This window comes from Drosophila teissieri, chromosome 3R (assembly GCF_016746235.2).
Source record: "Drosophila teissieri strain GT53w chromosome 3R, Prin_Dtei_1.1, whole genome shotgun sequence".
NCBI lineage: Eukaryota > Metazoa > Arthropoda > Insecta > Diptera > Drosophilidae > Drosophila > Drosophila teissieri.
In genome coordinates, this window is record NC_053032.1 from 4426978 (window position 1) to 4443184 (window position 16207).

At 42.3% G+C, this 16207-nt stretch overlaps 1 protein-coding gene and 1 long non-coding RNA gene across 5 annotated transcripts; one reads left to right on the forward strand and one right to left on the reverse strand.

Moving 5' to 3' along the window:
- Positions 1-6982: 6982 nt before the first annotated feature.
- LOC122621700 lies at positions 6983-9971 on the reverse strand. Of its 2 annotated transcripts, none has more exons than XM_043799655.1 (2): positions 9081-9192; positions 6983-7720 (listed from the first exon to the last, which is right to left on the reverse strand). In XM_043799655.1, the coding sequence occupies exon 2, from the start codon at positions 7701-7703 to the stop codon at positions 7413-7415; it is 291 nt and encodes a 96-aa protein (XP_043655590.1). In that variant the 5' UTR covers positions 7704-7720; positions 9081-9192; the 3' UTR covers positions 6983-7412. The 2 variants fall into 2 exon arrangements, with proteins under 2 accessions (XP_043655590.1, XP_043655589.1); XM_043799654.1 differs by having other exon boundaries at positions 7120-7720; positions 9178-9971.
- On the forward strand, positions 7602-16088 carry LOC122621701. Of its 3 annotated transcripts, none has more exons than XR_006326235.1 (6): positions 7602-7733; positions 7787-8036; positions 13727-13957; positions 15210-15286; positions 15499-15789; positions 15959-16088. It is a non-coding gene; the product is annotated as an uncharacterized LOC122621701 (long non-coding RNA). The 3 variants fall into 3 exon arrangements; XR_006326236.1 differs by having other exon boundaries at positions 7874-8036; positions 15499-15793; XR_006326234.1 differs by having other exon boundaries at positions 7874-8036.
- The last annotated feature ends 119 nt before the right edge of the window (positions 16089-16207 follow it).

Sequence of the window (16207 nt, forward strand, 5' to 3'; positions counted from 1 at the left end):
AGAATTTAATGGAGCCAGTCGAGTGGATGGTTATATCCTGCTATCCTATTAACATTAGCAGACGCCTTGGCATTCAAATTTCCGCCTCACCCAGTCGACACCACATCCGATGTTGCACCACTCGACTGCAGCCCGTATGCAGACATAATCTTAATTATGCCAATGCCATTTCTTGCAAATATTTTGCGACGACTCCGGAAAACGTGACGCTGGCAAGATGCTGCTCATTAAAATGTCCGGGGCCAATTACTAAGCCAATGGCCTGGCTAGAGGCGTAGGGGGTGGCAAGCGGGAGGTGTGCAGCTGCAGCTTCATCCTATCTGAACGCACAGAGTCCTAAACTTAATTAATGGGACAAGTCAATGAGAAAGGTCAGGAAACATGGCGGCGGTAAAGAAGCTAACAGATCGATGCCCGTCAAGATGCAATCACGGTGGTGGCCTAATAAATGACTTTACAAGCCGAAACTCGCAGTTCACAGGTCACATTACGGGCACTGTCATAGTACATTAATAACATCAGATAATACGAAAATGTTTAGTTGTTGAATATTTCACATATCGGGCTCTCTGTATTATGGCGTTTCAATGTAATATATTAAACGCCAAAAGGATTCAACAACAAGAAAAGAGTATGATGAGTTTTTAAAAACATTAATATTAAAAAAAAAACACACAGTCACGAGCTCAAAAATGAATCGAGTTCATTTGAGATCTTAAATTCAGATGATGGCAATCGAGAATAATAATAATAAAACATATGGGTACCCGGACACAGGGACATAGAAGGCAACTCCATCGCAGATGAACTAGCTCGAGAAGGCACTACCGCGCCACTCATACAAGAGATGGAGGGCATGAGTATGCCTACTTAGGGAACCCAAACAAACGAAACAAATAGATAATATGTGAAAATAACACACACTGTCGCCTAACACCACTAACTAACGCCAAATATGGCCCAAAATAAACCCAAAAAGAACGTCAAAGCTCTTAAAGCTGACCAGACCAAACGTCAGCACTGCTATGAGAGTCATCACAGGGCATTGGTTGATAGGCACCCATGCCAGAATACTAAATGCCCCGTATAATCATTTCTGCCGTAGCTGTAGGGACGAGGAAATGGAAGAAACGGTAGAGCATCTACTATGCCACTGCCCAGCACTGCAAGCGAAAAGACTTGCTCAACTAGGAAGCAGATTCCTGATAGACAATTCACCAGCGCCTCTGGCTGGGGAAACTGCTAACTTCACACGAACCTCGACGGGTAAAAAGGGGAAACACACACGGTATCACAATGGACCTCTAATAGTCTAAGTGCGTCGGATAAAACCGACAGCCGGCAAAACCTAACCTAACTAAGGCATACGGATAGAAATTGGCAAGACAAACAATAAAATGAAAAAAGTCAAAACATTAGTTTTTGCGTGTCAAACTTTTGACACAAACATGGACTGCGTCCACTTCACTAGAATCTGCATCCTACGTTTTACATGTAGTTCCCGAGATCACAGAGCTCATACGGACAGACTGTATAACGGACATCGACTCTGCAATTGATCCTGATCCAGAATATATATAGTAGATAGGTAGTAAACGCTTCTCTAACCTGTTACGTGCTTTTCAATCAAGTATGCCCTTTTACTCTACGAGTAACGGGTATATAAATACCTTTTGATCTCACTGAATCAATTCTACGCACACAATACTCCCTTTAAATGAACGACAAGAGCAAAACGTGATTCCGATCTATGGAAATGTAGAACTTTTACCATAAAATTAATATGAATATAAATAGATGACAGCAAAGGACCCAGATACAAAATCAACACCAGGTACTCACCAGCACTTGTGGTGAACACGCTCTCGTCCTAATAAAATTGACTTGAAATTTTTATTTGTTTACCAAGTTTGGACACTTGCCCCACGTAACTGGATCTGGCAAACTGTGCCACATATCTTCAACCAAGTCTATGGAGTGGCGCCAAAGCTCTCATAATTTATTCGCCTACCATAGCAACTAGTGGAGTCTTTCTCCCCTGTTTTGCTCCTAAATTATGTTTATATATTGCCCGAGTACCCTGCTCTTCCCCCCGCCCTAGCGAATAGACACTGGAAATGGCCTTAAGTCCAGACTGTGCACACAATCCACATGTTCCAGTAGTAGACAGTTTTTAGACGTGATAATGCAAGTGGAAAATCAGAAAAATATCATGTGACTGCCTTGCCAGTCACCAGCAGTAGACATCCCAGAATGGAAAACAAAGGAGTCCAATATAAGGAAAGAGTGTCACATGTACTATAAATACACCTGCAACAATTTTGCTAAACGAGAATGGAAAAGCTTATACCAAATTAGTTACTGACTCAATCTGAAAAGGTGATCATACATATTTTTACAAAATATTTCTAAAGAATAAGCACTTCTGGAGATTACATTTAAAAGAAATGAAAATGTTGATATCGAAAAAGACACATCTTGGTATTTAGCGTATTTATTTAACGTATTATTTGTTTTTTGATATGTGTTTAGTGTGGTTCTCGGGTCTTTGGCCATCCCGTAAGCATATGCAGCATGGTTTCGTCCGCGCCGTTCGCTTCATTGGGACGGATGGGATGGATGGGTCGGATGGGTCGGATGGGATGGAAGGGCTCGAAATGATTTCTGTCTGCAGCTGTCACATAATGTTAACTTGGGGTTCTTTCCCGGCGGCTCGGCATGCATGAAAAACTCATTACGAGCAGCTGCAGCTGTGGTCACCCGAGCTTTTCATCCGATTTTCCCACCGTGTCTCCCGCCCAACCGGTTGATCCTTAAATAAGTTGCGGCAAATTGGCCTGCCGGTGGCCAATTGAATATCCGCATCGATTGGGCTTAGGGCCGCCGGCACTTTTAATTGCATAACACATAGTTTCACGCTTCTTGCTTACACTTCACTCCACTGCCGGCAACTTGGCAGCTCGAAAGTTCGCTTATACAAGTGAACAACTTTCAATGGGCAATTAAAAGGGCACACAAACCGGGGACAACAAGAGTTCTGTGCTGTGGTGTGGTATGGTGTTGTGTTGCGGAAGAGGTGGTCTCCAGCGCGAAGTCACCGGAAACGTTAACAAAATGCATAGCATCACAGATTCTGCTAAAGTTTTCGGCCCGAAAGGCAATTAAAGTTTTGACACCGACACAACAGAAGAACAGAAAAGCAAGTTATGCACTGGCCAAAATAATTATGCTGTTATACGTAATTATGCTGCAAATAAATCTTTTGAATATTTTCCATTGAGCTGCTGGTGGGTTCGAATTATAATTTATAATTTAAATCATTTTCAAATATATAGTATTGGTTTATCCCGAAGAGTTCTGCGATTTAGTGCTGTGCTCAGCAGCTGGAGAAGGTCGGACAGGATGGCAGGATTTGAGATCCTTGGCTGCTGCCCGCCAGTTGCCGCACCTAAGGCTATACATTTCGGTGCCGAAGCGCAGCAAGATCTGGCGATTGAGGATCTGCGATTGCATTTCATTGATATACAGCAGATGCCCCGAATTATATGAAACATTATTGTTTTGAGCTCTCCACCGAAACTTATTAATATTAATATTTACGCTCAATTCAACCAGAACATGGCGCTACAAGTTCTGAGTCCGGTGACGTCACCACGCACACACGCACACGGATGGCAGGAGGAGCGGGGCTTATAAATTGCATATTTATGCTCTATAAACATTAATTTACTTGCCATTTAGCTAGACGCATAGTTAATTGAAAACAACAATACCAAGGCAACGCAGAAAGGCAGTGGACACCGCACACGCCCCCATCCCGCCTCTTTTGGCCATAATGCAAAAGCGGCAGCAGAGCAAACAACTTTAAATTATGCAAGGAATAGGAAAATGCAGGGTACAAAAATTGCAGCCATCGTTGCACAGGCGGCGGGAAAATGGGAAAACGGAATGCAAGGGGTTTTGGACGGGAGAGTAATGCCAAATTTAATTTCTATTAATGCGCACTAAAGCGGAAGTGCCGTAGAAACAGGGCAGCGCGTCCATGCAGCGCGGCCGGCACTTCCGGGTGGCGCCATGTTGGAGCCGGGTGGTTTCAAGTGGAGCCGGGTGGCAAGCCCGATTCTTAATAAGGAATGTTTTGCTCTTCAGCAACAGAGATTATACTAACTGGGTAATGAGCACAGTGTGTGCTTCCCAGCAGGTATTTAATCATCTTCCTTTTTTTATATCTCAGCTGAGAACTACTCCTGTCTTGACCTAATTGTTTTTCGAATAAAATAAACCTGAATAAAATTTAACCTGAAAACAGGAAGAATGGAATGCGTTAGCCCTATTTCCGGTCCATTAAGAGTAGAAGTACGTAAGAGGTCTATTTAAACTTTTCTTGCGCACATATTTCATGTTTTTATAACAAATACTAAGAAAATAGTTATCAGTTTTGTTATGGAGCCCAGCCCAGTTAGTGTCTAGTTATAGATTCCTGTTCAAAACGTTCGCTACTATTACAAAGTAGATTGAGATTATATTTACTGGGTTGCTAATGCAAATATTTAATAAAAGCTGTACTCACATTTTTCCCTCTTTGTACAAAACCACAGCACATTGTGTTTACAAAAACGGAGGTTAAAAATGAAAAGAAAATATTTTAGACAAGAGCAATGAGTGTATTATGATCACCTCACCAAAATTAAGCTAAATGCCTTTTAAGTTAAATGAGCTCCAGCTTAACTTATTTGATTACGTCATATTGGTATTTATTTTACCAATCGACTGCTCGTCCTCACTTCTGGTTCACAAATATTTACTTAACATGGCGTTAGTCTTTAAAATAGCTTACATAAAATTGGCTGCGATTAACACCATTTCGACACTTAACTTATGTTATAAATTCAAATGACTATCTACGAATGTTAGCTTTATATACATATAGTGACAAATCCTCAAGTCCCTTAGACTTAAGCATATGCCTACTAAGCATATACATACATTACCCTTTACACACCCTACACTACCCTTTATGTACCCGATAAGAACCAGACTGTCATATGAATACAGGATGTAACTGAGACAAATCACCCACTGGTAAACTAAACACCTATTGCTCAATCTAAACATTTCTTGCCTAAACCCTTCCCACGCTCATAGGTCGGACTCGCAAACTCGAAAACAGAAGTTTCAAATTGCAATAAACAAAATCGAAAGAGTCTAAGAGCACTTATAAGCAAAAGCGAATGCACTTGAATCCAAGAGAAATGCAAAGATAATTAGAATCAGTAACTCCAAAGCTCTCTTCAATCCCTAATATCCAAAGTCCATATTTAAAAAGCTCGAGACCGAGGCTTGAACGTCAATCAATCCAGATCAATAAGTTAAGTTCAGTTTGAGACCTAAATTAAGAAGGTCGGTGTTCTTCAAAACATATTGATTGTAATTATTCAGTTAATAAAAATTGTATTTTTTCAACTTATGAATACTGCAAACATATAATTATACATATATAAGTATGTGGTACCTGACCTATCTTACTACATAACAGCGATTGTATAAAGTATTAGAATCTATGTATTTTATTGAAAGGCCACAGTTAAATGAAATAACTAGAAATGAGCATCCTACATATACAAACATGGAATGAGGTCGCCCTATGCGTTGCAAATCGCCATATACCCCACATCCGAGACTTAAATGTTCCAATGGGCCGCACGTAAAGGGATGCACAAAGTAAGAATCCAAGTTTAAAGTGCCCTGCCGTTTTGCAACATCGGTCCGACCGCGTGACACCAGATAGAGGGAACGCAAGTCCGAGTTACATGCTACCTGGTTTCATTTACCTGGCGCCGTCGTGAAATTCAATTACTCGTGCACCATAAACCGATTAACTTATATAAATATTTATATCGCTGAAATGCAGTCGGTCGCCAATGGCTTTATGGTTCGCGCCGCCCGTTTGAAGGGCGCTCCCGGTAGGCGGGGTAACGGGGGCGTGGCATATCTGTGGGCGTGCGCCTGCATATGCAAACAGTTTCCAGCGCGAAGTCGGGGTTGTTGGTCGGTCATTCAGAGAACTGGAGCTGCGGCGGCAATAATTTCATTTGCATTTGCATTTGTTGCCGTTTATGGTCCACTCAAGTGATGTCAGTTGACCGGGTTGCCCACTCTCACACCACTGCGGTCAACTTTCCGAGTGATAATGATAACACGCTAGGTGTCATCCACAGGCAAGGACCCTCGAGGCCAGGACATAACTGAATTGAACTTAACTGAACAGGACTGTGTAGAACAAAACCAGCAGCCCGGAAGGCATATCATTACAAAGCGGCGATTGCGGCTGTTGCAGTTGCAGTTCGAAAAAACCACTCATGGAGTGATCATTTATTACGAAACAGTTCCATTTAATTTTAGGGTGGGATCTTTTGCTATCAATCCCAGATTCTCTCAGTGCACTGTAAAGCATGTAGGTGGCAAGTGTCAACTACTTGTCTCCATAAATAGTTGCTAAACAGTAATGGGCCCGTGTAAGTGGCTGATGAGACGAGGAGCAAGAGGGTTCCATCCCCAGGCGCCGCACATGATTGGAAGGGACAGGACAAGGACGGGGCCAGTCAAGGGTTAATCTCGAGTTAAGTGATGCACTCGACCTCCGCTGGTGTCTGGTTAATTGAGTTACGCAGTGTGAGCGGCGCAGTGTAAGGCGAGCTATGACTCCCATTGCCCCTGAGCTTTGGTTTATTTGTTGTCGGGCTATGAGGACTATGCCGCGCATAGTGCACAGTGTGGTGTGAGTTAGTTGCATGACTTATGCACGCACTTATGCACAGATTTGTTCAACAATTATGATTGTGTGGACCACAAATCTGACCTTCCTCTTTGGCTGGGTCTGTCATCAGACTGGTTGGGTAATTGAAAGGACTCGACAGAGTGCATTAATATATATATTAAATCATATATGGAGAAAATAATAGTATGTAACGAATCAAAACCAGGAATTCTCCCCATCTATTGTTCCATTATTCATATGACAGCTATATGATATAGTGGTTTGGGGAAGTCATGCTGATGGCTTTAAAACAAAGAGACTAGTTTGCGTAGAAACGGATAAATTCAACGAATTCAGTAAATTTCGTTGAAAGGTCTTACGTTTAACTAAAGATTTAAAATTTAATATGGTTTTATAATGAACCTTTTAAAAACCTAATAACATTTGCGTCGTACTACTATATTCATCCTTCTACTATATTCATCCATAAATTCTTCAGCACTACTTAAGATGTGTTAACACAACCCAATTTGAGTTCATTACGACATTATTTTGATTCTTTTGCCATTAAAGTTCCTTTGTACTGTAGAACGTTCTTCACATCATCCACAAGTGTTGGCACCCGAATTCCGAGCTCCACTATCCTTCGATTCCCCTACAGTGCCCAGTGGCGTTCGTATTTCACCTGCAAATTCAGCAGGAGTCGCTGCAACCGCTCCTTTCCCTCGTAGAGGCTTCTTTGCCTGACCAACCGAAGAGTCACCAGGCGGCGCTGTAGGTAGGTCAGCTGCTCCCGGATCCACACATGGTTCGCCTGCAGGCGCCGAACCATCGCAATCAAATACTCAGGCTGACCCACCTTCTCCAATACTCCGTGCTCATCCATATCCTCGCCGAAATCCAGTTCCATATCTATTATGGCGACGGCTGTGGAATGCGCGTCCATTTTGCAAGCGATGGGTGCTACACAGTAAAGGTAAATTAGTATACCAAATAATACATAAAATAATTAAAACGAAAATATTTTAGAAAAATTTTAAAGACATGAATGTAATCAGATGTTGGAAGCTAAGCAAATTCCTATACATTTAGCTGTGCGGGTTTTATTTTTTCCAGTGTGCGAAGCTGCTGGCGACAGAAGCGGAAACTTGGAATAATTTATGCGTGCCAACTGGGTGCAAACTTCTATCTAATCGCTTGATTCCGCGTTGTGAGAACTTTGGGCCCATAATCCAGCATTCCATGCCGGAGACCTATACGCAAAGTATTGACGCAACGAGTGAGTGAAACTTTTTTCTAGTTGATTGACTTAAAAATTCAACATTTGCTCCGTGTTTGGTTAAAACGTTTTATATTTTTTGCCCAGCTAATGTGCGTTGGTAAAATTTGCAAATCGTTTGGGCTGGTTAAAAGCGGGAAAGGCGGGAAAGTCGGGAAGGGAAGAAAAGCGACAGCTACTTGAGGTGGCTCAGACGAAATTGCTTTTCCGCTCCCCGGGTCGACCAAGCAGAAAAATGCCTGCCATGCTGATGTTGCCCTCGGAGTTCGATTTCGCACTATCGATTCGTTTGGTATTCATTGGCCTTGCTCGCTTGCCACAGCTTTAAGCGCACATGTCGCCGCAACTTAGTGCCTTTGTTTCCTTTGTACGAGTTGCATTGCACCGACCGACATAGTAGCATCGTTTGGGGTTCCTTTTCGGGGAACGCAGCGCCCTCTGAATCGTAAACTGAAAGCACATTCCACACGGCAAAAATATTTGGATGCAGGCATTCACGTTAAGTCTGGTCAAAAATGTGGCAGCTGGCCAGAAATTAAAGTAAAGTTCGAAAGAAGCTTCGAAAACATAATGATATCCTAAGACATCTGAAGGTATTTAAGCACGTAGTAAAATTTGCTTAAGTATATGTGGCACACAATATTAACTTAAACGAGAATTGCGAAATCATGAATTGATTTTGCCGAGTGCGTACTGCATTGCATAGCAATTTGCTGCGACTTCGCCACGGCTGTGATGCTAATGATCGGGCATATCATCAAGAGACAAGGCCAGCGGCTTTTGTCAAAAGAATGTCAACAGGGAGGAATGCTGGTGGAAACTGCACTTTTCTTCACTTTTCACTTTTCTTTTACTCGGCTCACCAGACTTCAAAGCGGGCCAACGGAAGCGACATTTAATGCACAGAAAAGACCTCAGTTGCGGTGCTGTGGCTGCCAGCCGTGCGTATGCGTAATATACGAGGAATGTGTTGCATTTCCTCCTAACCGAAAAGTTCGACAAGCTGTCTGTTTTTTTAGGGAGTGGGTGTATGGGCGGGATTACTGTTTCTTTCTATATGTGGTGCAGGGACTTGGCGCTATTTCTGGATATTTCGCATCCGAGACGTTGTCAAGGCGACAGACAGAGGCTGATTTCTCACCCTTTTTCCAAACCAATTTTCCAAACGGCGTTTTAAATTATTTTAAAAATCGAGCACAGTAAAAACAACGCCTGCTGCTGATCCTGACAATTGCTGTCTAATTGAAAAGCTTTGAATCTAAGTGCAAGCCTGCAACCCTTTTTCATTACCAACTATATATCTATCTTAACTGTCTCTGGATCGCTGCCGAGACTGGCAACTTAATTATTTCAGCGGCACGCGCCGGCAACTGGCGCTTAAGCCAAACCCCTCGACGGCTGCAATAGCGAAAAACTGGCGGGACATAGAAAACGAATAAGAAGAGCTGCGAATAAACAGCGCTTTCAGAATGAACGTCAGTGAAGGGGAAGAAGAACAACAGCTGCTTCTGAGAATCCGCGCCGAAAGATAAAGTTGCCCGCCAAAGGATTAACTGCACATCTGGCCAAAGAAAGAGCTCAAGAAAAACTCAGCGAACGATTGTTTGTATATCTGTGCGTGTGTGCGTTTCCCCATTAGCACCAACCGACTTCTGCCACGCCCACTTTCTTCCGGTCCACCGCATTTTGCTATGCCACAGCAAAAGTCGAAAAAAGACCCACTTGCGGCTTTATTCATGGACTTGATTCATTAAGAGACATTCACATGCGAGCATTCCAATTTACGAACAGTGGAGCCTCCGTGAAAACCTATTTAAAATTGTGGGAGGAAAGGTTTTAATGTATGTATGTGGTTTAAGGCAAAGATGACATTTAAATATGAATATTTAAGTTCTGTAGCATGGATTTAGGAATAAAACGTAAAATGCTTTATAATCAGGAGCAGGCTATTGTTTTATTTAATTCAACATGTTATTTATTTACGAGTAAAGGACAAAAAACATTTAAGAATGCTGTATCATAAATCGGAAATTAACCCCTCTTCAAAGATCAACCACTTTTTATAATAGCTACTGACAAATTGATTTCCGGAACACACCCACTCGTAGTTGACGAGTTTTTCATAATTCTCGCGTAATATCTGCGCTGCCCCTTTTCAGTGACTTTGGTAACTTGGACTGTGCAAAAGTAATTAATTTTCGGCAGCTAACTCAAAAAGGCACCCGACACTCGAAAAAAATCTGGCAACACAGGCGGCTCAATTAACGCCTGCAACTTTAATTGCGTTTTAATGTGCATCAGGCCGCAGAAAACCTGCCTGTTTGGATGGTTTCTCGATGGCTATATGGGCGGCGGGTGGCTAAGTGCTGGACTCGAACCCCAAACGGAATGGGTGGTTCAACGTGCTCTGTCAACCGCAGGCGGTGGCTCAAAAGCGTAACAGGCATTTGCCGCGCCTCAGCAACATGCCCGTCGTCCTGCACTCACACCCACACACTTTCACTCGCTCTTGCTCCCAAAGAGATGACACAAACGCGCACGTGAATTCGTCCTGTGACTATGGGCTCTGTAGTCCTGGCTATGGGACTATGGGACTACGGGACTCGCGATGCTCCTGTGTGTGGTCGGGCCAGTGCCTGAGTGCCCGCCTCAAAAGCGGCTTAGCAAACTCACACGGACCAACATGCAGCCACAAAGCAGCGCGCACTCGAAGAAAAAGAGACGATGTTCGTTGAGGAATTGCCTTAATAAAAGGACACGAAACCACATTGTCTAGGACTGAACTGCCCATCTAGTTAAAAACGTACAAAAGCACAACACAGCAGTAGATTATGCTTTTTAGGCAGGTGTGCTGTTTTTACTAATATATGTTAAAAGCGACTTTCTTATTTTTAGTTTGCCCCACTTATAATGAGGCCAAAAATCAGCTAAGCTTTCAAAGGCAGTACACATCGTTTTCCTAAGTGCACGGGCTCGATTCCGCATCCGGAAATGGGGCAAAACCGTGCGCCTCTGTCTGAGCAGACTATTTACATGGCACCCATTATGTCCGGACTTGTAGCTGTTTCTTTGTGAGGTCGCCAGCCTGGTTTCCCCTTCCAATCGCCCGTTCTAAGTGACGTGATTTAAATTTGTATGCCATTTGAAATCTTGCTCCGCTTATCGCTGCGTGGATGCAGCCGTCTATCCCCGTCTGGGTGTCCGTGGTCCGCCTGGAGCTCCTGTACCGATGTGCTTCCGGCGGGCACGGGACAAATCACGTAATCTGGCCTTAGCGGGTCAAGCAGCTGAAGCGGCAGTAAACTGTGAACCATAGCAGCCCGCGCTTAGAGATACAAATATACTTGGCTGCAGAAGTAAATAAATACAAAGATACACGACATGAAAACCACTGTCAACATGGATTCAAATGCTGGTATTGTCAGGTGTAGTGCAACATGCGGATTGGCACAGTTCCCGAGCACATCAGGCAGGTCGAGAGTACTTCCATTCAAGGGGTTCGACCTGAAAATACTCTCTAGCACAAATCGGATTTGATGGTCGCCGCAGTACCCAGATGTGCACAAGTAAAACAGCGAAAGTGGTATTGACCTACATCTTTTGGATAGAATTGAGTAATACGATTAACATATAAAAAAGAAAAGTTAAAAGTTATATTGTAGCAAGAATTATTATTAATTTTTAATAGCCCAATTTCAAAACCTCCCACACTATTATATTAACTTAATAATGCTCCATATTAGTTTTCAGACCGCATCAAATTACTTATTTTAATTCCTTTTATATGCATTGTGACATTCCGAGCTTAGAAATTATTTCTTCGTATATTAAATCCTCTGAAAAGACCCCGCCTGTTCAATAGAAACTATTCCCCTTGCTTGCTATGTTTCTGGAGAAAGCATGTCGAAAATGGAAGTGATTTTCCTGTGTAATTGCTATATGCGTGGTTATTTGGCTTTCCACGGACATTGAAGTGCGTACTTCTCCATCAAATAGTTGTGAATTAATCCGATTAGTAACATGTTATTTGTGGTAAATTGAACCTCAATTAAAAAGTGGCTTTGAAAAAAAAACGTGCAGTGGGTTTAAAGCGCGGATAGTTCTAGTTGTAAAAATGACAGGATGGCTGGTTTTCCGAATGGTGGAGAGTTTTTATTGGCTTAGAGGGTAACAGTCGCTAAATGAGATTCGCTTCTACAAACTCTACGTGCGCTTCCTTACTCGTGCCTTTTTGATCTCCTCTTCTTAGTCTTCTATCGATCTCGATCATCATTCTACTTCGCTATCGATTACACTATAGGGTTTTGCTTAAACTAATCCTTGACAACCACCCGCTCGTTACATAGTTAATATTATATATAATAGGCAGCACTGATAGACATGTCTAGACCTGCTTAGTTTCAGCTTGTGTCCCAATGATTACTTACATGGTCAAGTGCTGGGTCCATAGGCAGCGGTTTAACGCGCAGTTACCTACATTGAGTTCCTATTACAGGATTAATCTCTTCGGTTTCCGGCAGGACAAACATCATCATTGCCCCGAGTAACAGTAACTGTCGTCACGTCCCCTTGAAGCTCCGAACAAACTGACATACATACAAACCAGCAAACCAACAAACCAGGTGAGAGCAAACACCAACGAGGACCGCCTTTTCTCGAGGGCTACTGGGCGAAGGCAGACAGGTGCAAAGTGCAAAGGACGACTGATTGAACTGCGATGACAATGCCTCTTCAGTCGATTGTCTACCAGCCACCTCTCCAGTTCTCGGCAAGGACGCGTTTTGGCTGCGACTTTAAGCTGAAGTGTTTAAAATTGTTGGCCATTATCAGCGGCTGTCAATAAGCGCATTAAAACATTTTTGCAATTCGCGAGCTCGTTGACGGCTGATGTCGCAGACACGCGGCTGTCAGTCAGCCGAGGAAACTGGAAAGCGTAAAGTGCAAGCGCAGAGCTGCTGCACTAACGAGTCCCATTGATTTTCCCTCGCCGGAAGGGCAACGGCACGCGAGAGAATACGGATGCAGGATGGGAAATGTGCGCACGCTGCGTATGAGTAATGGGAAAATTCTTAATGGGCGAAGAAAATTGGTTGGGCATAAACAATGAGATTCCTGCGACCGGAAAGTGGGCGAAAGAAGCCCACGATGGAGTACGTGTGCCAAACGCAGCAAATATTCTATTACAGACTTTTCAATCTTATTCAATATGCAACGCATAGGGAAGACTTTTCCTTTACCTTAAGAGCCTTATTAGAGAAAACACTGGAGGCTGCGGGATATTTAAGAAAACGCACCTACTTGCTTAATTTACTCTTATGAAACTGAAGAGTTTTAATATGGTGTGTGTGGTAGTTAAGGATTGTACATCTAGCACGCTAACATATTCAATACAATTTTAATTGACCACCAGCCCCTCCACAGAGTTTTGTATGTTAATTCGTCAGATGCATTATCTTTAACGTCGCACCCGAGTCTCATTAATGCGTTGTTATCTTTACACAATCAAAAAATAATGATTCATATTAATGCCGTATCGGAGCACTTATTGCAGCTTCCGTCCTCTGCGGCGCATACTTACCGTTGTAATCCTTTATTGATGCTATATTTAATCAGCATTTTCTTTATGCAATTATAATGATTTCTCCGCCTTCTTTATTTAATTGTTTAATTTTCTTTCAACGTCCCAGCAGTCCCGCATATTTATCGGCCCCTTGTTAACCAAACGCATGTAGAAGCCGCCGTTTCCACGAAAAATTGTGCGTTATTCGAATAAATTGACGCAGGACTAAGTGGGGCAGAGCCTGATTTCCATAAAAAATAAAAGATAATAGGGCGATCGCCGAAGTTCTTATCAGCCAATGTGGACGCCCTTTTTAACCGAGGGACATTACGTGAACTGCTAATTGTACGCGAAGTAAGAGGTTCGACCCTCAGTTGCTGCCAAAAAGGAAAAAAAAAAAGAATTTAATGAAAAAATAAGAGAGAACGTTATAGTCGAGTTCCCCGACTATCTGATACCCGTTACTCAGCTAGTGGAAGTGCGAAGGCGAGTCTTCAGCACTGACAGTTTTTGACGGTTTTTGGGCGTTAGAGTGGGCTTGGCAAAAAGTTTTTTGGCAAATCGATAAAAACTTACAAGACTAATACAAAAATTAAAAAATATAAAAACATTTTTCAAAAGTGTGGGCGTGGCAGCTTTGGCCGGTTTGTGGGCGTTAGGGTAGGCGTGGCAACAATTTTTTCTGCAGATCGATAGAAATTTAGAATACTAATAAGAAAATGAAAAAATATCAAAACATTTTTTTAAAGTGTAGGCGTGGCAGTTTTGAGCGGTTTGTGGGCGTTAGAGTGGGCGTGGCAGCATGAATCGACAAACTTGCGCTGCGTCTATGTCTCTGAAGGCTGTATGCTTACTCTCAACTTTCTAGCTTCTATAGTTCCTGAGATCTCGACATTCATACGGACGGACAAACAGACGGACAGACGGACATGGCCAGATCGACTCGGCTATTGATCCTGATCAAGAATATATATACTTTATATGGTCAGAAACGCTTCCTTCTGCCTGTTACATACTTTTTAACGAATCTAGAATACCCTTTTACTCTACGAGTAACGGGTATAACAATTTTAAAATGTTGCGTCTATGTCTCTGGAATTGCATGCTTAATCTTAACTTTTTTTACCCGTTACTCGTAGAGTAAAAGGGTATACTATAGAAGCGTTTCCGACCATATGAAGTACATATATATATTCTTGATCAGGATCAATAGCCGAGTCGATCAGGCCATGTCCGTCTGTCCGTCCGTCTGTCTGTCCGTCCGTATGAACGTCGAGATCTCAGGAACTATAAATAAAGAATAAGCATACAGACTCCAGAGACATAGACGCAGCGCAAGTTTGTCGATTCATGTTGCCACGCCCACTATAAAGCCCACAAACCGCCCAAAACTGCCACGGCCACACTTTTAAAAAATGTTTCGATATTTTTTCACATTTTTGTTCGTCTTGTAAATTTAACTCCATATACCAAAAATCTTTTTGCCACGCCCACTCTAACGCCCACAAACCGCCAAAAACGGTCAGTGTTGTAATTTCTCTTCGCACATTCACTAGTTGAGTAACGGGTATCAGATAGTCGGGAAACCTTACTATAGCGTTCTATCTTGTTAGCTTTTATAGTTCCTGAGATCTCGACGTTCATACGGAGGGAGAGACGAACATGGCCGGATTTACTTAACGAGTAAGAGGTATAATTAGCCTTTTCATTTTTGATTTTATTTTAAAAAAAAAAGTCAATTAGTGAGCAGTCTGTAAACGAAAAACACAACGAAAAACACAGCGACAAAAGATAAAAGATTATTAATTTAAATGAGTTAAAAAGACTTTTGCAACATTATGACGCTTTCAAAGAACTTAAAATAAAGAATTTGATCATTTTATTTTATTTTAAATGTTTTAGAGTTGTAAGGTTTTATGCAAAGCACCGCCACATTACCTTTACTCGCGGCAGAAGTGTATCCCACTTTGTGTCACCTACCATCACCCGGAATTTATGCTGAACAGTGTAATATTTTATTTAAATGCGCTGCTGATGTTTGTCCTGACTATTTGTCCTCTTCGCCAATATATCATTTGGGGAGCTGCCGAAAAAAGACACTGACAGGACGACAAATTTGTCCGCTATTTATGCGGCGGCAAACAGGAGGCCATCGACCATCGGCCATCGGGGCCTCGACCCATCGGATCCGAAGTAGGTAAACATATTTAACATACACATGGGCTACATGTGTTTATAAAAACATATATGCAAATTATCATGGCTCGCCTTTGTCCCTCTGCGCTTCGCACGGACGATTCGCATTATTTATAATGGACAATTCTCCTGTTGTTGTTTATAATTTATTTATGCAAATTTTCAGCTGGACAAGCCGCCGCACTGCAGCTAGAATCCAAAAAGAGGAGAGGGGAATGGCTGTATAAATAGTTATAGCCAGCGAAATCAGCGAAATCAAAACTAAAGCAATTCCAAATATAATTAATTGCAATTGACCCGATTTGATATTTATTTATTTAATCCGCGCATATACGCGGGGGAGCAAATAAAAAAGGCATTAATATTAATTTACATGTGCGCAAGGCGCAGCTTTTTATTCCTATTTCCCGAACTC

Excerpts from the sequence above, each read along its gene's own strand:
- LOC122621700 (XM_043799655.1), bottom strand. The coding sequence starts at position 7,703 with ATGGACGCGCATTCCACAGCCGTCGCCATAATAGATATGGAACTGGAT.